The sequence below is a fragment of the Otolemur garnettii genome, unplaced genomic scaffold (assembly GCF_000181295.1).
Source record: "Otolemur garnettii isolate 467f Iridium unplaced genomic scaffold, OtoGar3 scaffold00017, whole genome shotgun sequence".
Taxonomy (NCBI): domain Eukaryota; kingdom Metazoa; phylum Chordata; class Mammalia; order Primates; family Galagidae; genus Otolemur; species Otolemur garnettii.
In genome coordinates this window covers 24,171,250-24,194,140 of record NW_003852412.1, presented here as the reverse complement: position 1 = coordinate 24,194,140, position 22,891 = coordinate 24,171,250, and the positions used below count along the sequence as shown (strand labels likewise).

The following is a 22,891-nucleotide window of genomic DNA, read 5'->3' as shown; positions in this document are numbered from 1 at the left end:
TGGAGAAAACACAAGGCACTGAGAAAACTGACCTGGAAGGCCTGAGTTTACAAATCACAGTGACTGAGCAAGTAAAGTTACAGACGGAGTCCAACCAGATGTCCAGCATGGCCCCTTTGAAACAGTCGTTCCCCTCTTTTGAACAAAGAGGGGATAACCAAGATCCCATCATCTTTGGTCATCCAAGCCCAAGTATCCTTTGTCTTTTAAAACCAGGAAAATTATCAAGATTTCAGGAAGGTAGAAAAATGTCTATTACTGTAATCTTAGAAAAGATCAATGTAATTATTACAGTAATCCTCAGGTAAAAAATGCAAGTAGAGAAAAAAATGAAAAAGAAAAATCAAATCTACAGGATTATTTAAGAATGGAAATAGGTAGATGTGCATAGTTATATGTTTTGAAGTAATTGTATCTGTGTATGATTTCTCTGCTGTTTACAAAGAATCCTTTATACTTGTGAATATTCATAATATGGTGGCTAGTTTTTGTATTAATCATTTGAGTTTAATAAAAAAGTAGCAAACAAAGAATAAGCACTGAGTGCTCCTTGGGCATTAAAGCATCAAAGCATCATAGACGGTCATTTTTAAAAAGCCATGGGTAATCATTAAATGGCCTACAAAACTCTATGAGGTCATTAGTGATCAATACTATTTGAGGAATACTGATTCCCCTGGACAGAGTGGGGACTGTCTGTCTCCTAGCACCATGCATGATGTGAACCAATAGGAACTTATCCACAGGCTGACTAAACAGGGCCTATGTGCCCTTTTGGTAATCAACTGAACTCCCACACTATACATGAACAGAGAATAAAAGGTCTTTCAAATTTATGGATATAATAAAAACAAAAGACGAAACATTCAGAGTAATCAGAGGTACTAATCTGATTGAAAATGACTCAGAGGATCATTCACACGGTGGGAAGCTAAGGCAGGAAGACTCCTGGAAAGGGCAAGAAACAAAAAGGAGAAAAGCAACAACAAGCTTATTTACAAAAATTCATAGTGTAATAAATTCTACGTCTAAAGTCTGTTGTCCAGGAAAGAGATTTAGACAGTACAGCTAGCAAGACACAAGGAATCTCCACATAAACAATGTGTGTGTTTAAATAAAGTAACTTTAAATGATTAATTCCAAGGAAATATAATTAGAAGTTAGCAATGCCGTGCCTCTTCACTTCCTACCTTCTCTGGGTTGAGTTCAATACTGATAAAGCATTTTGTCTGACCCATCGTACACGTCGTGGTCCCTGACACAGACAGGAGGTCATCCATCAGGTTTACCCCATCTTTGTGGAGCACAGTAGCTGTTTTATTAAGCGTGACTCGCCAAGAGACCCTGACATCCTCAAAGGCCCTGTGAACAAAGAAAACCCACACAAACGCAGTTACAGAGCATGTTCTCATGTCTAACACAACACATTTTCACTGCGTCTAATCTCTTACCTAAAGAATGGCACTTACTTAGCCACTGCTAATGCTGAAAATGACCAATTCTCCTCATTATAGATAAGAAAATTAAGGTTCAGGGTTCACACAGTATTATTCTTTGATCACATTCAATTCAATAATGATAAGTATTTATTGAACTATGTATCAGGAATGTGAAAACAAATAATAATTTTCTGCCTATTATGTACCAAAAAATATGAAAATAAAAATTATACAGTATCTCTACCTTTAAGTAAATGCTTCTCGTTTGTCTTTTAACAAGCATTTTTCTGGTTAGGCAAAGGAGCTTACACTTATAATCCTAGTACTCTGGGAGGCTGAGGCAGACGGATCGCTTGGGCTCAGGAGTTCAAGACCAGACTGAACCAGAGGAGACCCCCATCTCTACTAAAACTAAAAAACTAGCTTGGTCTGGTGACAGGCACCTACAGTCCCACCACTCAAGATGCTGAGGCAAGAAAATGGCTTGAGCCCAAGAGCTTGAGGTTGCTGTAGGCTATGATGCCATGGCATTCTAGCCTGGGGCAACAGAGTGAGACTGTTACAAAAAATTAAATTAAATTACATTTAAATTAAAAAGAATAGTAATAAGAATTTCTCTAAAAGAAAAACACTTGGGCAAAAAATGGTTATTATCATAAAAATAAAGGGCACAAGGGACCAATATATTTCACAGAATATTGGGGCCCAAAATGGAAAATACAGTACATATAAATACTCGTGTGTTCATTCTAAGTACATGTATGTGATGTATGTGATGAGTATTCAAACAACTATACACTTATGTTATTAAGTTACAAGCAAAATTTTGGTACTCAAAGTCTCCCTCACAGTAAAATGGTTATGTGTGTAGAAGTGACCAGATAGTAATAACGTGATGAGGTGATGACCTACATAATTTATCATCTATATGGTACTTTATGATGCATAAACATTCAAAGCCCTAAATTATAATAATGAACCAAATGTGTTTAGTCACAGATTAAGAACTAGGACATCTGCATGGATCGACATTTTTTTCTATCAGCATTTCATCCTGCCTCCACTATTGCATGAATTCAAATTAAGACACTGCACAGACACAGAACCTTCTCCCCTCCCATGTGCTGTGATACATACACCTACCTGTCTGGCTGCCTTGTGACAGTAAGATGGAGTCTTCTCCTATCAGCTCCTTTCCAGAGTTCTAGGCCCTTCTGGGACTCCTCACTGAATCCTATGATGCCATTGTGAAGATCACTCCCTGAAAAGAAAAATGAAAGGCCATAACATACTTAAAAGCTTAAAAGATCCCCAATGCTTCACTAATCTTGCCAGCTCAGATGGTATAAAAGTGAGAAATTCACAAGTGAGTGGGAGAAGCTACAATTTTTAAAGATCTTAACTAAAAATAAGACTAAAATATCATAACACCAAGGTGGCTGATGATTTGAGAACAGAAGAACAGAAGAAAGAAAACACCAAACTCACTGCCTGCCCTGACACACACAAATTCACCTCTCCCTGCCAAGTGCCTACTTTATATGTGACAGCACTTGACATTTTATGTGTTTATCTGTTTAAAGTCTGTTTGTCTCCACAGAATGTAACCTCTGCCAGAAAAGCAACTGTTTTATTTGCTGTTGTGTCCCCTGCACCAACAACAGTGCTGAGACTATGGTAAGGTAAATATTTAATAATTATTTGCTGAATAAATGAACTCCATTCAACTGATTTACCTTCACACAGAAAGGGCTGACCACAAGACCATTTATGCTAAACATAGTTATTTGCTCCAGAAAATAACAGAACTATTAAAGAACTCCTGAAATCTCTGAATATCAGAAACTTCTCTGAGCAACACTTGAGATTATAGATACCATTACACTAAAAAAAGAAAGAAAAAGTTTAAACTGGAATAAACCCAGGGGACATACTACACTGAAATACTCAACTTCAAATCCTCCAATCCTAGCCACATAAGCTAGCTGTGTTCTATCTCTCCATGGCTCAGTTTTACAAAGTGAATCCAGATGCAATGACCCTGTAGCAATCATCCTCAAAAGCCACTTGTACCCATCACTCTGAAACCTGATCCTGACATTCCAACGAGACAGAACTTTTGAAGTTAGGGACCAAGTTGGGCAAAGGAAACAGAAAACCACTTACCTGTCCTAATGGCAGAGCGTTAGTAGCCACTAGACTCTATGTCCCAGGTTGGCAGGATAAGTAAACGTGGAGCCCACTAATTAAGGACATGGAAGTCATGGAGGACATCTATTCTACTGTCAATGCACACTTTGTCTCAGTCAGACTGCCAGCCCAAATCCTCACCAATCATTCCCTCAATAATTCCTTAGCCTGCATCAGAACCTGACAGTGACTTTTCTTCTTTGGCAGCAATTCTTGTTACCTTGGGTGGGTATTTGATCTCTGTAAGTAGATTATAAGCTACTCACATGAAGAATCTTCATTTTCTTTCCAAAGCAATAAGCAACTATCATGGTTCTAATAAAATATTATTTCCCGAACAGTGCCTGTAGCTTAGTGGGCAGGGTGGCAGGTTTAAACCCGGCCCTCGCCAGCTAAAACAGCAGTGGCAACTACAACAAAAATAGCTGGGCATTGTGGCAGGCACCTGTCGTGCCAGATACTCAGGAGGCTGAGGCAAAAGAATAACTTAAGCCCAAGAGTTGGAGGTTGCTGTGAGCTATGATGCCACAGCACTCTACCAAGGGCTACAGAATGAGACTCTGTCTCAAAAAAAAAAAATATTTCCCTTGCTACATCTACAATAACAAATTTGATACCAAATTTCTACAGAATGATTCCAGAATTCTACTGTGACAATGATCAAAACCAAAAGTAAATGAACTTTTTGTTCCCTGATTTATTTTGAAAATTACTTTTAAAAATGTGAAAAGATTATAAAGATTAAATAGAAAAGGAATCAGCAAAATTAATGATCTTGTTAAAAGAGAAATATTAAGAAAAAGGGAGCAGGGCAGAACAAGATGGTGGACCAGAAGGATCATTCAGTTGAGCGCTCCTAGAACAAGCGGGGAAAAAGAAAGAAACCAGCTATACCTGGGGTGGGAACCTTACCCAGATTCATAGCTCTGGGAGCACAGTGAGGAGGTGATCAGCTAGATACAGCCTATGACTCACAGCAGTGGAAATCTGAATAATGAGGCAAGTGGGTAGACTCGAAAACCGTACAGCAACCAGATCTGAATGCCAGTTGGAGTGGACTTGCCATAGGTTTGGTGGCTGGCGAGAACTACGAGACTCCATGAAGCATTCAGACATACTAATAATAAGGTCTCAGTGGCCAGGAGGCTGCCATTGCAGGAAGGCTGGGAAAAGGTCTTAGCAAGGGCTTTAAGCACGACTGTCTTAATTCCACCTACCGGGATCTGAACTCCACTCTTTGGAAAGGCTGAGGAACTCCCATACACAATGGGAACTGGAGTCAGGGGGCACTGTGAAAACTGCCTCTAAAGAATTCTTGTGACCTTTAAGATCCCAATCCAACAGAATCTGAATGCTATGGAAATAATCAGGCCATCACCAAAGGCAACTAAGTTAGGAATAAGGACCATAGAGGTTGCTGGATGTGCATTCTGTCTCCTTAAAAAAAAAAAAAAATGACAGCACCATGTGTTGCCCCAGCTACATATTGCAATATACTGTGATCAAGAGCAAGAACTTCTGTTTGAAAGAAAGGAGGCAGTGAGAAGCAAAAAGGAGGACAAGGACATGAAGAAGAAGAAAGAACACATGAGGAGAAATTTTCCATTGGTTCAGAAAAATGCAGGCAACATGAAAACCAAATGGAGGACCTCCCTGATGGGACCATGAGGTAGCTACTGCAGAAGAATCCACCTATAAAGAATTAATAGACTTGACAGAAAGGGAATTTAAAATATGGATGATACAGACAATAAAAGGAATAGACAAGAAAATGGAAAGACAGAACCAAAAGTTGGATGAGGGATATGTAGAATATAGAGAGGATATGGCGGAGCTTAAGGAAATGAAGGAGACAATCAGGGAATGTAAAGATGCATTAAAAACTATTAAAAATAGGTTAGATAATGGAGAAGAAAGAACATCATAGCTAGAGGATAAAGTTTTCAAGTTAACCAAGGTAGATAAAGAGGCAGCAAAGAAGAGACAGAAAGCAGAACAGGCACTTAGAGAACTACCAGACTCCAAGAAGCATTCAAACATACAAATAATAAGGATTCCTAAGGTGAAGAAGATTGTCCCAAAGGAATGGAAGCCCTACTTGCTGGGAGAGTGGGGACCAAAGGCCTCATTGTTGGCAAAGGAAAGTACCCCCAGAAAAAGAAAAACTAAAAAGTAAGCTGAGTGAGTCAGAACAAAGAAAAGTCAGTAGTTTACATTTAAGCTAGCCTTTGCTAACAAGCTTCTTGCCTTTTCTGCCCTTTTCTCAAATTCTAGCCTGTTGGGGATACAGATTACAAACACCCTGCTGGGTCTGTGAGCACTCTGAGGAGAGTAATAGCCATAGAAGAGACTGTGGCAAGTCCTAGAAAAAGATACATCTTATATGGCATTTCCTGCCTATTTAACAGGTAAAGCAGATATCCATTATGGAGATCTGGCACAGAGACCAAGGGAGTAGCTCGAGCACTGAGATATGGGCAGAGGAGCTTATATCCCTTATGGCAGAGGAAAATCCTCTGTAGTGGTGATGGGAGGAAAATGCCTCCCTCCCACCAATCCCTCAGAGGAGATTAACGCCAATGGTGTTTTACTCCACAGAGAACTAGTGCAGCTTAACACCTCCCTAGAAATCTGTGTGTGTGACCTCAAGCAGGAGGCTCTCCCAATACAAGGCTCAGATTTCAGATTTCTGAAGGCTATCCTTAAGGTTAATAATAATAACAATAGGAGCAGATATGATCCATCAGAGAAATTGCTGACATCTTTCTTCCCTCCATCATCTTACCCTCTGGGCAAACAAACTTCAATAAAATCAGAGTGGAGAAAACACTCTGGGCCATTACCGGAATCCCACAATGGGCAATAGACCCCTGAGCTCCCACTTTTAATTCTACTCTATGTATCTTGTCTTTCTTTACCATGGCTTCTAACTCTATATTTCTTCAGTCAATCACCACCAGTTTCCACAGGTCTCAGTGGACGCTGTTCTTGGGGTGGGATCCTGACTCTACTAGAGACTATCATAAACAAAAACTTCTCAAGTTTTACTAAAGACCCTGACATACTCCTTTCAGAGGGATATCCAACCCTGAGTCATCTCAATTCAAATAGAGCCTCTTTAAGACACATTGTAATGAACCTATACAAAGTCAAGATGAAAGAAAAAATTCTGCAAGAAGCCAGGAGCAAGTGTCCACTGCTCCTGAGGTTTAAATCTGCTTATATCTGAAAGTAACATTGCAACCCCTCTACAGAGGTAGAGCCATTAGGATGACAGCAGACTTTCCAACTAAAACCTTCCAAGCCAGAAGAGCATGGTCACTACCTTGAACATTCTTAAATAAAACAATTTTCAGCTCAGAATTCCATATCCTGCTAAACTAAGCTTCAAAATTGATGGAGAAATCAAATCATTTGCAGATATATTAGCACTGAGGAAACTGACCACAATGAGACCAGCTCTACAGAAAATACTCAGACCTCTTCTCAACACTGACCACCACAATGGATCACCAGCTAAGTAAGAAGCTAAAGGTCAAAACTTAAGCTTCCATAATGGTGAAAAGGATAAAATTACACAATGAATTTCACAAAATAAGATGAATAGAACTCCACCACACTTATCATTTCTCTCAATAAATGTCAATTGACTCAGCTCACCACTGGAGAGGTACACGATGGCTGATAGGATAAAAAGGCATAAGCCAGCCATATGCTATCTCCAGGAGACACACCTAGCCTTGAAGTATAGATAAATTAAAACTCAGGGTTAGGGGATGGAAAACAGTATTTTAAGCAAATGGAAATTAGAAGAAAGGAGAGATCACAATCTTTATTTTCAGATACAAGCAGATTTAAGGCAACTAAAGTTAAGAAAGACAAAGATGGACACTTTATACTGATCACAGGAATAATACAAAAAGAAGACATTTCAATTTTAAATATTTATGTACCAAACTGAAATGCTCTCAGATTTATAAATCAGACCTTGATAGGTCTGTGCAATACGATATGCCATAATACCATTATAGTTGAGGACTTTAACACCCCTCTGACAGAACTTTAAAGATCTTCTAAACAGAAACTACACAACGTGTGACTCTTGAACAAATGGGATTAACAGATATATATAGCATACTCCTCCCCAAACCTAAAGAATATACATTTTTCTCGTCAGCCCGTGGTCCTTACTCAAAAATAGACCACATCCTAGGATACAAAACAAACCTCAGCAAAATTAAAAGAATATAAATTATATCTTGTATCTTCTCAAACCACAGGGCAACAAAGGTGGGACACAACTCCAACACAAATGTTCATCCCCACACAAAGACTTGGAAATTAAACAACCTTATGCGAATGATAGTTGACTTCAGAAAGAGATAAAAGAGGAAATCAATGAATTCCTCAAACATAACAACAACAAAGACACAAGCTACCCAAACCTGTGGGACACAGCAAAAGTGGTCTTAAGAGGGAAATTTGTTGCATTAGACACCTATACTCGAAAAACAGAGAGAGAGCACATCAACAAACTCATAGCCATCTTATGAAATTCGAAAAAGAGGAACAACTTAATCCCAAACCCAGCAGAAGAAAAGAAATATCCAAAATTAAATCAGAGATTAATGAAATTGAAAAAAAATGAATCATTCAGAAAATGAATGAAACCAAACATTGATTTTTTGAAAAAATAAATAAAATCAATAAACACTTAGCCAGATTAACTAGAAACAGAAAAGTAAAATCTCTAATAACTTCAATCAGAAACAGTAAAGGGGAAATAACAGATGTCACAGAGATATAAGAGATCATCTCTGAGTACTACAATAAACTCCATGCCCAGAAATTTGACAATGAGGAGGAAATTGAATACTTGAATACTTGCCATCATACCCTCTCTCTAGACTTAATCAAGAAGAAATAGGTCTCTTGAATGACTGATATCAAGAACTGAGATCAAAGGAAAATTTAAAAAAAAAAAAAACTCCCAACAAAAATATGCCCTGGTCCAGATGGCTTAACACCAGAATTCTATCAAACCTTCAAAGAAGAGCTTATTCCCACACTGCAGAAATTATTCCAAAAAATTGAGAAAGAAGATATCTTCCCCAACACGTTCTATGAAGCAAACATCACCCTGACATCAAAACCAGGAAAAGACCCAACTAAAAACAAAAATTTCAGATCAATTACACTAATGAATATAGATGAAAAACTTCTTGGCTCGGCACCTGTGGCTCAAGTGGCTAAGGCGCCAACCACATACACCTAAGGTGGCGGGTTCGAATCCAGCCCCAGCCTGCCAAACAACAATGACGGCTACAACCAAAAAATAGCCAGGCATTGTGGCAGGCACCTGTGATCCCAGCTACTTGGGAGGCTGAGGCAGGAGACTCACTTGAGTCCAGGAGTTGGAGGTTGCTGTGAGCTGTGATGCCACAGCACTCTATCCAGAGGGACAGTTTGAGGCTCTGTCTCAAAAAAAGAAAAAATTCTCAATAAAATCCTAGCCAATAGATTACACCCACACATTAAAAAAATCATTCATGGGCAGTGCCTGTGGTTCAGTGGGTATAGTGCCAACTCCATATATGGAGGGTAGAGGTTTCAAACCCAGCCCTGGCCAAACTGCAACAACAAAAAAAAATACCTGGGCAAATTAGTGGGCACCTGTAGTCCCAGCTACTAAGGAAGCTGAGGCAAGAGAATTGCCTAAGCCCCAGAGTTGGAGGTTGCTGTGAGGTATGACGCCATGGACTCCACCAAGGGCAATAAAGTGAGACTCTATCTCAAAAAAAAAAAAAAAATCTTTCATCACAATCAAGTAGGTTTCATCCCAGGCATGCAAGCCTAGTTTAACATATGCAAGTTCATAAATGTAATTCACCATATCAACAGAAGCCAAAATGCCAAAGACCATATGATTCTCTCAGTAGATGCAGAAAAAGCATTCAATAAAATTCAGCATCCTTTTCTCATTAGAATATTTAAGAATATAGACATAGGTGGCACATTTCTTAATCTGATCAAAGCCATCAATGACAAACCAACAGCTAATATTACACTGAATGGAGTAAAACTGAAAGCTTTTCCACTTAGAACTGGAACCAGATAGGGTTGTCCTCTATCACCACTACTATTCAACATAGTGCTGGAAGTTCTAGCCAATGCAGTCAGGCAAGGGAAGAAAATAATGCACATCCGAATGGGAGCAGAGGAGATCAAACTCTCACTCTTTGCTGACTATAATTAGAGAACCCCAAAAACTCAACCATGAGACTCCTGGAAGTGATCAAAAAATACAACAGTGTTTCAGGATATAAAATCAATATTCACAAATCAGTACTCCTTGTATATACCAATAACAGCCAAGATGAGAAGCTAATCAAGGACACAATCCTCTTCACAGTAGCTTCAAAAAACAAATGAAATACCTAGGAATATACCTCTATAATGAAAATTATAAAATCCTAAGAAAAGAAATAGAAGATATTAACAAATGGAAGAAATTATCATGCTCATTGCTGGGAAGAAATCAATATTGTGAAAATGTCTATTTACCCAAAGCAACCTACAGATTCAATGCAATCCTCCTTAAAATGCCATCATCATACTTTCAAGATTTGGAAAAAGTAATTCTTCATTTTGTATGGAACCAGAAGAAACCCTGTATAGACAAGGTAATTCTTAGTAATAAAAACAAAGTCAGGGCATCATCCTCCCAGACTTTCAGCTATACTACAAGGTCATAGTGATCAAAACAGCACGGTATTCTCACAAAAATAGAGACATTGACATTTGAAACCAAATAAAACACCTGAGATGAAACTAACCTCTTACAGCCATCTGATCTTGAAGAACATACACTGGGGGGGAAATCCCTATTCAATAAATGGTGTTGGAAGAACTGTATAACCACGTGTAAAAGACTGAAACTGGACCCACACCTCTCAAACCACCTACAAAATTGATTCAAGATGGATAAAAGATTTAAACCCAAGGCATGAAACAATAAAAATCCTTGTTATGAAGAAGACTTCCCTGGTAATTGCAACAACAACTAAAATAAACAAATGAGACTTAATTACACTGAAAAGTTTCTATACAGTTAAGGAAACAACCACCAAAGCAAACATACAACCTTCAGAATGAGAAAAGATACTTGCATATGATGTATCAGACAATAGCTTGATAACTAGGATTTACAGAGAACTCAAATTAATCAACAAAAAAAGACCCAACAATCCCATCTATTACTGGGCAAGAGACATGAATAGAACCTTCTCTAAGGAAGACAGACGAATGACTAGCAAACGTATGAAAAAATGCTCATCATCCCTAATCATCAGAGAAATGCAAATCAAAACTACCCTGAGATATCACCTAATCCCTGTGAGAATGGCCCATATTACAAAGTCTCAAAGCTGAAGATGCTGGCGTGGATGTGGAGACAAGGGAACAAATACACTGCTGGTGGGACTAATACAAACTTTTTGGAAGGAAGTATGGAGAATCCTCAAAGAACTCAAATTAGACCGCCCATTTGATGCTGCAATCCCATTTCTAGGCATCTACCCAGAAAAAAAAAATCTTTTTATCATAAGGATATTTGCACTAGACTGTTTAGTTTATCACAGTTCAATTTATAATCACCAAATTGTGGAAACAAGGTAAATGCCCACACCCCAGTAATGGATTAACAAGCTCTGGTATATGTATAATACCACGGAATACTATTCAGATACTAAAAAAGATGGAGACTTTGTATCTTATGTATTAACCTGGATGAAGGTGAAACACATTCTTCTTAGTAAAGCATCACAAGAATGGAGAAGCAAGAATCCAATGTACTCTTTTCTAATATGAAGACAGGAGATGAGCTAATATAAGGTGGGGTAGGGGAATGAGGGAGTGGGGAGAGGGGAAGAGAGAGGGGAATGGGGTGTCATGGCGTATGGCACACCTCTTGGGGGCAGGACACAATTATAAAAGGCACTTTATCTAACAAATGCAATTACTATAACCTAATTCTTTGTACCCTCAATGAATCCCAAATAATAATTTTAAAAAGTCACATGGGGAAAAAACAAGGGGAACATTCGCAGGCAAAGTAAAAAGAAGTTAGGGTACTGTAACCAAGTGAATGTGCGTGGTGATGTTGTCAGGTCAAATACATCACATGACATTAAGAGGTAGGTATGATGAGGATCATCATATGATCATTTGCCATGTGTATGATCTGTGTCCCTCATGTAGGGAAATAAAACTTTAGAGAATCTCATAGTGCTCAGCTGACTTGCTGTTTGTCAGGTGAGTTATGGCTTGGCACTAGTGTGTCATACTGACTGATAAAATACGGAAGCACCTTTATTCCAGTTAATACCTAGTTGCCAACCTGAGCCCTCAAAGAGCCTTCTGTCACCTCCCTAATCAGGACAATAAGATCTTTCCATGATCCAGTAACTAATGACATAGTGCTTAGAACAACAATGAGACTCCAGGAACCATTTTGATCTGTTTGCCTTGTGCCAAACTAATCGTTAAATATTTTGACTATCAACCCTGGGCACGGTCAAATAACTGTAATAAAAAGTCTATGTCATAGAATGAGGAGAAGAATGTTGATTGCTAAATTAATTTTAATAGAAACATTTACATGGCATTAGGCCAATGAGACTCAGTAAATAACTTTTAGAAGTAATATTTAAAACACTCTTACTAAACTGTAGAAATAATAAAATATATTAATCCTAACTGGTATAAATTTGCAGGGTAACATAAATGGGATGATACTAGGTATGAAAGGAAGTTAAACATTTATAAAATTAGGACTGATTATAATTGAATAGCTACAAATAATAACAACTCTAAGAAGCATCAAATCGTAAAGGTAGGTTTTGAGATCTATAATGAATAGACAAATTCATATCTACTGAATGATGAATATAGTTAATAACATTGTACACTTTCACATTTCTAAGACAGTGCATTTCAAATGTTCTCAGCACAAAAATAATGTTAGGCATTTGAGGTGAAGGATAAGTTAACTAGCTTGATTTAATTATTCTACGTTATGTAATATTTATGAATCATAACATCAACATGTATCATACAAGTATATCTAATTATAAATTATTGATTTATAATAAAAATTAAAATTTTATAAAAGAAAAGAATCATGGGATGGCCTGTCATTACTCTCAGCAGTGTCAGGTATTCACAAATTTATGTATTTCACTCAAAGGATTATAGTATGATTTCAGAGGCAAGCTATAAATTATCTTCTTCACAAAAGATTCTATAAGATGTATGAGGGACTCAAATATTATTGAAATTTGAAGGTATTAGAATATATATATATATATACCCAATAGTACAATGGATAGATCAACCGTATTGGGTCAAAAGCAAAACAAAAGGAAATAATCTATTCCACAACAGATACAAAGAATTTCCTCATAATGAGATCTTCGACTTTAAGGTAGATTATTGAATGTAGTTGGCAAATCTAAAATAAATTTTTGAAACAGAATAGACAATCATATATTTGGATCGTTAAATTAAATATGCCCCCATATTGTGAAAGTATAGACTTATAGATTATATATCTGTCTTGATCTAAATAACATTTACAGTCCATTAAATTGAAGCGTAGAATTCAGAAGAACACCATGATTCATGTCATGGGTCCATGCTATAGAAGCTCATTGTCTTAATGAATCACTTAAATGATTCACTCTCTTCAATTAAGGTAGATTGATGTTAATACAAGTTCTGTACCATAAAAATGCATTTTTGTCTCCATCACCTCAAAGATATACCTGTAATGATGACCATGGCCAAAGCTGTAAATCCAGCGTCATCCTTTCCATTCACAATCTGGGCTCCCCCTTGAGGGTCTGTGAGAAACACATAGAAGAATTCTTGTCCCTCAGGTTCAAAATCATCCAAAATCTGAACTGATACTGTACGTTCTCTTTCTCCATCTAGAAATGTAAGGACAAGAGTTTGTTCTTCAAAGTCTTCTTCTTCCACTGCCCATGTTAGGTTGGAAATTCCAAAGGTCTCATGAAAGGGCAATGCATTTGGTTCCTTCTGAGCGCACCTTTCACCAAAAGTTCTAACTGTTACACTGACATTGCCAGTAAATCCACCAGTTCTTCGGATAAGAACATCTGCAGTATTGAACGTGCCATTCTTCATCTCCTCTTCAACATAAACAACAGGTGGCCCAAGACTAAATGTTCCATGAATGGGAACACTGGCAGTCACAGTGTCCACGTCGGGCTTTTCTGCCATGGCAGGTGTACTGTGAAGGGTGGCAAGTTTCTCAGGGACAGCAGATACACTAGCTGCCTCAGTAACAGTGGTGGCCTTTTCAGTAGGCTGTGGAATGGCAGTGGTGTTGCTTGTGCCAGGGTGCGTGATGGAGTCACTTTCTACAGACACAAGAGTTGTATCAGCTGCTCCATCCACAGTTGTCATGGGGAAAGAAACATCTACCCCTGCCAGGTCATCGTCATCCAATATTGTGATCACTGCAACACTAAAATCTAGATTCAGGCGTGGTTTCCAATTAACATCAAGCTTTTGTAGTCCTCTAATTTCCACTGAAGTAAGGTTAATGTAGAAAATTTCTTCCATCTCAGGCAGCTCATCATTAATAATGGTTATTTCAATATCAACCTCAGCTTGGAATTTCTGAAAATACAGTTCCCCATTCTGAACAGGCTCAAAGTCTTCCAGAGGCTTGGCACTTCCTGCAGTTGTCTGATAGGAAACTCTAAGGAGATCACCACGGAACCCAAACAGTCTTTGCACATGCAGTGTGACTACGTGCATACCCTCCGACACGACTGTATGTCTAGAATTTGGGGAAAACTGGAAGACTCCCATTGGTTCAATTTCAGCAGTGGTAAAACCTGATCTGGAAAAAAAATTAAACTATGAGGGAATTGATAAAAAATAGGAAAACCACTGTACAAATTCCTCTTTCATGTATTTAAGATGCTGCTCACGGGGGCGGCGTCTTGACAAAGCCACAGCCTTTCAATTCCATCAAACCCTACCTGCCAATTGGTAAGTGAGAGTGCAAAACAAGTAAGTATAGGAGCCGCAGCAGCGGGGACAAGACCTAACAGGTCTGAACTTCAGGAAGAGCTTGCGGGTCTCACATCTCTCCCCATCACCCCAGAGCAGCTATCAGAGGGGTCTGATGTGGCAAGCCCTCTCTATGGTCAGTATGCCGCGATGCTCTGGGCACCAGTCTGCTTTCTCAGTCACCAAAGAGAAACAATTACTAGCATTAGGAGCAAAATCTGTGGTTCTTCCAGCTGCCAATAATGAACAGGATTATTCTCACATATGAATTGAACTAAAACTTTATGTATGGAGTGGAAGAAACATCTATGATTAAACAATTTATCCTTAGCTTTTTCCAGTAGATTTTTTTATGAGTTAATAGTTATACCACAGGTTACAACTGATGGCCCGTTAGCCTAAATTAAACCACATACATGTTTTCTTTTACTAACTTTGTATTTTTTTAAATTACAAATTTGAATGCCTTTAGGGATGTCCAGGTCCCATCACTATTGTCAAGCACCTATCACCCAGAGCAACAGCCAGACAGCCTGGGGCCAAATGATGGCTCCAACACTTACTAGCTACATGATGCTGGACTCGTCACATAATTTACCTAATTATCTGTAAAAACAGGACAAACATAGTATCTGCCTCATATAGTTGTGGTGGTGAAGAATAAAGAGCATATGTCTACCGGGGCAGGGAAGCACTATAAACTGCGGTTGTGGTAAGACCATGTGAATTTGTAACTCTGAAATATGTTTCTCTGGACATGTTTTCAAGTGGCATATGAGTAATCAAAAACCATACTTGATTCTGCCAACGATATCCCACACACATAAATATACCTCAACACACACGAGTTTTGGCCACATTTTCTTCGTTTTATAAATAAGTGAACCAAACAACAAACAGACCAAGTAACTTTCCCAAAGTGACAGAGCAGGACTAAACTAAGACTGCTTCCCCCAGACAAGCCCAGGGCTTGACTGGGACACACGTATCTGCAAATACACTTGTATGGATAAACTACTGTAAACAAAAGTATTAAATAAAATTAAACTCAAAAGAGCCACTGGTGTAAATGAGTAACATTACCCACTGTAATGCTTTATTCTTACTCTTGATCACTTGGGCAAATCAGGTCTTTTTAGCTGCTTCTCACAGGACAGCTCCCTTTAAAAATAGGTGAATTGCCATCATGGTTCTCATTGAGTCTGCCACCCCAGGCCAGCATTCTCAAATGAGACGCCATGATGAACCCTCTTCAAGGCACACAGCGGGGAAGACGCTCCTGAAGGCCGGCCTCCTTCAGGGCACCTTCACATGTGAGCCACACGCTGCTCTACACCAAAACTATTTTTGCATCTGCTTCAAGAAAAGGATTTCTTATGGCATTTGTGTTTTGACTAATAAGTTGGAGCTTATTCCTCAGTAGGATTTAGGTGTCTTACCCAAGTCGAGCTCCACCAGGGGCACTGCTCTGCACTCCTGACAGGTGAATAACGAAGGCCTCTGGCCGACCAGGCCTGGGAAACATCCGCAGTGAAACCTCTTTCCTTTGTTCACCATGGGCAAATGAAAGGCTCCCTGGAAGGAAACACGAAAAGAAAATGTGAGCATCATTTCTCAGTTCTTTAATTGGGATTTGACTCTTTTTATTTTATTTTTTTCTCTCTCTCTCTCTTTTTTTTTTTTATTAAATGCTAGCTGTGTACATTAATGCAATCATGGGGTACAGTGTGGTGTTTTCATATACAATTTAAAATATTTTCATCGAACTGGTTAACATAGATTTATGTCATTTTCTTAGTTATTGTGTTAAGATGTTTTTATTCTACTTTTAGAAAGATTCACTTGTAACCTTGAAAGATAAACCATAGAGGTGATCCCTCCAATCACCCTCCCTCCACCCATCCTGGGACTTGACTCTTAAAAATATAGTAAAATACTTTCTTTTCCAAAATTTAATTATAGTCCACAAAAAGTAAAATACTTTAAAAAGGGGGAGGGCTGGGTATGGTGGTTTGTGTCTAGAATCCCAGCACTTTGGGAGGCTGAGGCAGCAGCTTCCCTTGAGGCCAGGAGTTTGAGACCAACCTGGGCAATACTGCAAGACCTTGTCTCTTAAAAAACTTTTTAAAAAGTCAGCTGTGTGTGGTAGTATATATTATAGACCCAACTACTGCAGAGGTGCAGGTAGGAGAATCCTTGAGCCCAGGGGTTCCGGGTTACAGTGCGCTATGATTGCACTACTGCAGTCCAGCCTGGGCAGCAGAGTGAGACCCTGTCACTCAAAAAAAAAGGAGAGAGAGGTATATAAACTGATAAGAAACCCCATAGATCACCCAAATATTACTTTAAATCCATATCTACAGTTCTTAATGACCCCTCTTTTTCTTTCCTGGCTCAATTACAAAATCTAGTAGTAAAAAGAGAAAGGTGGTAGGGAGGCTTTGATGTGGTGTGTGTTTGGTGTTAGGCTTTGTTTTGAATTCTGACCCCAGCATATTTTTAGAGATGCATATTGAAGTAGTTTAGAATTAAATATCATAATCTATGCATTTTATTTTAAATTGCCTCAGAAAAGAAATGTCACTAATATGGCAGAAGGGAACAACATTCGATCTGGCCAGTGAGTTTATACATATTCATTTTACTTCACTTTTTTATTGTGCTTGAAAATGTATTATGAAAGATCAAGAAATTAAATGAACCTGTTTGACAATATAGATCTATTGTTGGAGAACTGGTATTTTAAGCTTAATCACATTATGATAAACTCACAAATGCTTGTGAAGATTAATTTTATCTATAAGCACAAAGTCACACATACACACCCTTAATAAATAATACTCATACACATAAATATTTTTGTACCTAGTAAGTAGTTACTAATACAAAAAAAACCCCACTAAATTCTACAGAGCTGTGCCTATCACCCAAACAGAAAGAAGAAGGGAGAAAAAGAGAAGGATTTCTTCAAAAAGGGGGGAACGGCTAGAAAATGAAAAGGAAATATAATTCAATATCTTTAATTTAGGGGAAATAAAGAATAGTTAGTCAAGGCCAGGCACAGTGGCTTACACCTGTAATCCCAGCACTCTGGGAGGCTGAGGCAGGTGGACTGCCTGAGCTCAGGAGTTTGAGACCAACCTAGGCAAGAGTGAGCCCTCATCTCTACTAAAAAAGAAAAACAGAGAAAAACCAGCCAGGCATTATGGCACATACCTGCAGTCCCAGCTACTCGGAAGGGTGAAGCAAGAGGATCGCCTGGGCCCAGCAGTTTGAGTTTGCTGTGAGCTATGATGGCAGTGTGGCACTCTGGTCTGGAGTCACTGTTTGATACGTCAGACCAAGGTACCCACTCAGAGGCTAACGAGACGCAGTGTACAAGGCAGTTCTGGGCCATGCTCTCCCTCAGTCAAGCATCTAAATTCTCTTTGTATTTACTGAGATTCCTACCAGGATGGAACTTGGCAGGACAATGTTGTGATTTTCACTGTCCCCAGCTCTGACCCCCGTCTTCTAAAGGACTCTGGTTTACTCTCCTCATTATCTCTCAATGATGGCAAGAGCTTACTCTCACTGAGAGACTGAAGGTCTCAGTCCATGTGCAGGATTCAGTAGATTGATTACTGAGGGTAATCGGCATTTGCCTGGTGGCAGCAGGACACAGTGAACAAAAGAAGGCGAATCACCAAAATTCTGAGCTAAGCCCTCCACGGAACGCTTTCTACACTGTCATCATATGAATTTGCAATGAGCTTTCTAACATTTCATCTCACTAACTCTCAAAGAGCTTATCGTATAATTTAAAATAAAAATATTTGAAGTAACAGATGCCTTACTGTCAGAAATACTCGGATAAACATGTAATTGGATACAAAGTCATTATCTTTTTATTACCGTATATTTCAAACTGGGTTTTTAGAAATACTTTTAACAAACTCCTAATGTATGGACAGATTAGTCTGCTTAGTGACCACTATTTTGAAGTGAGGTAAGAAGTTTTTAGTTTGAATGAAAAATGTGTCTCTTTTCTCACACTGCTGATCACTTAAATACAGAAAAACTATATCAGAAAACTAAGAGTTTAGTGTTCAGAGTAAGGATGACCCAGAAATATGAGTGGCCAATTATACTCCTTCATGTTTTACGGGGCTGATCTTAGAAAATCTACAACTCACCCAGTGTCGGGGTCATGTTGCCAACAAAAACAAGTTCAGGGATCTCTAACCCCGGAGCATATCCCGTAGTCCAGGCAACCGAGAGAGAGCCATACGTGCCTCTCCTAGAGATGGTGACTCGGCTTGTGCCAGCGGCCATGTCCACGAGATGAAAAGCAGCAGATTCAAATCCAACCTGAGGAAACAGACTCCTGTGATTGCTCTTTAAAGTGCCCCGTTTTCTGAAGAGTGAGCTAAGTGTCAACTTTCCCTTTGTTTATACAATATATTTCCTTGTCTTACATTTTAAATTAAAAATAAGTGTTTAGGAAATGACATCTCAGATTTAAATGTATTCTACTTTATAGCTCAGGTGATACAACTTTCTTTTATTAAAATATAATCCTTCGAATGAACAATATCCAAGACAAGATAAGTGTAATTACGGTTAAACGATTGCAAAGATATACAAATGGGATTTTAAAATTACTTATTAATGGGTCTTTCCTGAACATGATTTGTCTAAAACTAAAATTTGGTAAGAATACATTTATAAAATGAGCACCAAGAACTAGACCTTTTGTTAAGGTTTTCTCAGTCCTTTAATTTAATGTGATAGCTTTTCCTGAGGATCAGAAAGTTTCAAAGATTTTTTTTTTAAATAACTGTCTTTTTCACAAGATCAAGAAAGACCCTATTTTAAGGTCGACTTTCTTAGGGTAAGTGATTTGTAGATGAAATAAGTTCTGGTCAGTGAGTAAGAATAAAAACACAGCCCTGGCTTCACACTGTAATTCAGATGACTCAGTTTACCTCTTTCAGTCTCAATAGCTAAAAATGTGGGATACTCTTTGATCAACACTTATATATTAAAACTCATTCTTCCCTTTTAAAACTGAAACATGTGCAAGGATTCCACAGGGCAGCTTCTGGAGCCACAGAAGAGAAAAACAATAACTTTAAATTGACACCAACCTAGATAATCTATTACAGTGAGGTTTCTACTTATCAATTGCCAAAGCTTTGAGAGAGATCATGTTAGCTACATGGCTAGAAGGCTGTTTAAAAACACTGTAGCCACATCACAAATATGAGCACGCACACACACACCCTGTACAAACACTGGTATGAATGTAGAGGAGACACCAAAACCACAAATGTCCCGCAGGCTCCAATCTTGCCTTTGGCAGAGATACACAGTCGTGACAATATGCATGAACAAGGAGGGGGAAATATTTTACTACTCCAAATGAATTGTTTGGTTGAAAGAAATGTTTTTTATAACAATCTGTGAGCAAAGAGAAGACAGCACAACTTCAGAACATTAATAAATTCTATTCCCTCATTCAGGAAGAGAAGGTGAAGAAAAACACTCTTCTCCACTATTTTTAATGCTAGTGGATCCACTTCAAGGAGCAAAACCACCTCATTCTCCTTGGAGAAGATGATCATGAGGGGTAGCCAAAGAGCAACCTTTATTGGCCAGAGACCCCTCCTGCCTGTCTTCATGCCCCTTCATCTGCACAGGATTCCTGTCAAAATCTTGAACCTGGCTTGCCTTAGTCCATTGAGTTCTCCCCAAAGAAGTAGGACGGGATTATACTTCATAAGAGATTCAAAAATACACATTCACAGTCACAGACAACAGCCTTGCCTCTTTCTTTTACTGATAGAATCAGACTAACACACGGAAAGCCCTCGAGTTGCTGTTTGTTCTCACGTGAATTTATGAGTGATTGGAAAACAATCTTTCCTGAATGAATTTAGGTAGAAGATTCATCTACTTAGTTGTCATCACATCACAGGACCTGGCCATCAGCATTTACCTATGTTACCACACACTCGCCACAGTGAACCGAAGTCCAAAGATTAAAGACAAATATTCACAACGTTAGCCAGTGAAAAAATCTGAAATATCAATCACTGTTTCATTATAATTTCAATTATTTAGCATAAAATACCTCAATATTAAATATTCAGTATCCAGAAAATACATGGAAATTTTGACTTTAGGTGACTGCTATTTAAAACATTCTGTATCTTACATTCAAATCCCAAAAAGTAAAAACATTCTAAAACTCCAAAAAGAAAACATATCTTCCTACCTAATGGTGAAAATTGGCAAATTGTTTTTATGTATGTATCCATACTTTGTTATTCAGAGGATTAGTTTTAAGAAAATAGTTAAGGAAGACGCTCAGTCATTCCTGGGGAAAGCTGCCCTCTGGTGGTTCCCTGGGAGCACCACACCCAAGGCCACTGACCTCAGAATTGGCAGCCTTCTCAGGGACAGGAAGGATGGCGTGTTTTGCTCGCTGCAGAATTGTCGGCATTCCATAGAAACGTCCATCAACAAGCATCACAGTCACCAGCTGCAAGGTGAAATTAGAGCCCAGTGACAGGAAGACCTATAAACAAACAGTATCAATGATTTAGAAATAATTTTCAGAGGAAAATACTGACCTTTGACCTGAGCCATTAGCACACTGCTTGAGGCCACTTTTATCACAAAGTTTCATCAATATTCACCCCTTCCCTGAGTGTGGAGTGGTGAGTAGTACTTACAGAGTACAAAAAAACACCAACTTGCAAATTTTCCACGTGCTGAAGTGGTCTCAACATTGACAGGAATCACAGAAGCAGAATTCGTGCTGGAACCACAAGTCAAAGCACAGCTCCTGAAACCCAGCAAACTGACTTTCTTCCTCTTCACTGAGTAGTAACTAATAACTCTAATGGTACTTACTCAAAATTGGTAATGATTCCAGTGCACTGACTATCTGAATATTTTGGATGAGTAAGTATTTAAGGACTAAAGATGTTTAGCCAGTACTTCCTTGATGCGGGACAGCCTCACCAATACCCCTTTATGTATTTCCCACCATTCTCAATGGCATTTGGGCACAAATACAAAGAATTCCCAGTCCCACAATATCCTGTGCACACCTGCAACATGTGTGCGTTCACATGCTTTTCTGACTGGCTGTTAAGAGCCCTCTCCTGCACAGGGAGTGACGTGATGACAGAATTACGTCTCAGCCATCTTTGATTCTGCTGAACTTTTCACAAGGACTGACATACAGTAAGTGCACAGTAAATGACCCAACCACAAATGTGAAATCCTCTTGCATTCTGAGCAGAACTCTCTAGTCTTAAATACTTGTCTGTTTCCGTGTGTGGGTGATTCTTCACTGTCAGCACGTGCCTTATAAAAGAAACCCCTTGTTAATTTACCAGATGTTAACAGTTCATATTCCAAGGTCCTAATGTTAAACAAAAAGAGTCTATTGTTTTCAGAGCCCAGCAGAAAGAGACCCACTTGAAGGCGGGAAGGCCCCGCGCAGGGGTGGGCACAGGGGTGGACACAGGGTGGCCTATGGTGTTCTTTTCTGTTGCTGACCTGTCCAAAGTTCCAATTTTACCCCAAAAGGTTGGGCAGGGAGAACTATATGTAAACTCTTGTAACTGATATCCCAAACTTCAAAGAGCAATGCGTTATATCCCAAGTGAGAGGGAAGAGGGGACCACTGAAAACAATCACACCCTTGGTTTTTCAAATGCCACATGTTGTCAGGGAGACTGACCTACAGCTGCTCATCTATCTACATGCTTGGTCCAGTCTGATACCTACATTAAGGGATGTGAGAGAAGGAAGCGTTCCGTTTGAAACAGGTTAATGAAAGACATTTAAGTAAGCAGAAAAAAAGGATGCTTTTAGGCATGAATAAGCTAGTAAATTGTTGTTACTCTTTATTGGAAACAGAAATCATAAAAATTATTTAAATGGGTTCAAAGAAACTCTTGAGAAAGTCATAGATGGTAATTTGTGTGTGGTATTAGGAGAGGGAGGCTCTTTATAAACTATACTGCTAAGCTTTCAAAGCAAAATGAAAAGAGGGTTACTATCCTTCAAAAGGTTCCAGTTACTATGAGGAAGAACCTGGGAGCTGGGATAGGGCCTCAGTCCACGTAATGTTTATCACAGGTTTTGAGCAACAGTCTGAG

The 22,891-nt window shown here is 38.8% G+C and overlaps 1 protein-coding gene across 1 annotated transcript in view; it reads right to left on the bottom strand.

The window, feature by feature from the left end:
- ADGRV1 (adhesion G protein-coupled receptor V1) overlaps nucleotides 1–22,891 on the bottom strand; it is a 552,089-nt gene that overhangs the window by 320,447 nt on the left and 208,751 nt on the right. The window contains exons 71-76 of the mRNA XM_012802802.2: nucleotides 21,151–21,294; nucleotides 18,908–19,082; nucleotides 16,172–16,307; nucleotides 13,454–14,559; nucleotides 2,583–2,700; nucleotides 1,191–1,362 (exon numbers count right to left, since the gene is read on the bottom strand). Coding sequence (XP_012658256.2) covers nucleotides 1,191–1,362; nucleotides 2,583–2,700; nucleotides 13,454–14,559; nucleotides 16,172–16,307; nucleotides 18,908–19,082; nucleotides 21,151–21,294 — 1,851 coding nt within the window. The remainder of the gene's footprint in view (nucleotides 1–1,190; nucleotides 1,363–2,582; nucleotides 2,701–13,453; nucleotides 14,560–16,171; nucleotides 16,308–18,907; nucleotides 19,083–21,150; nucleotides 21,295–22,891) is intronic.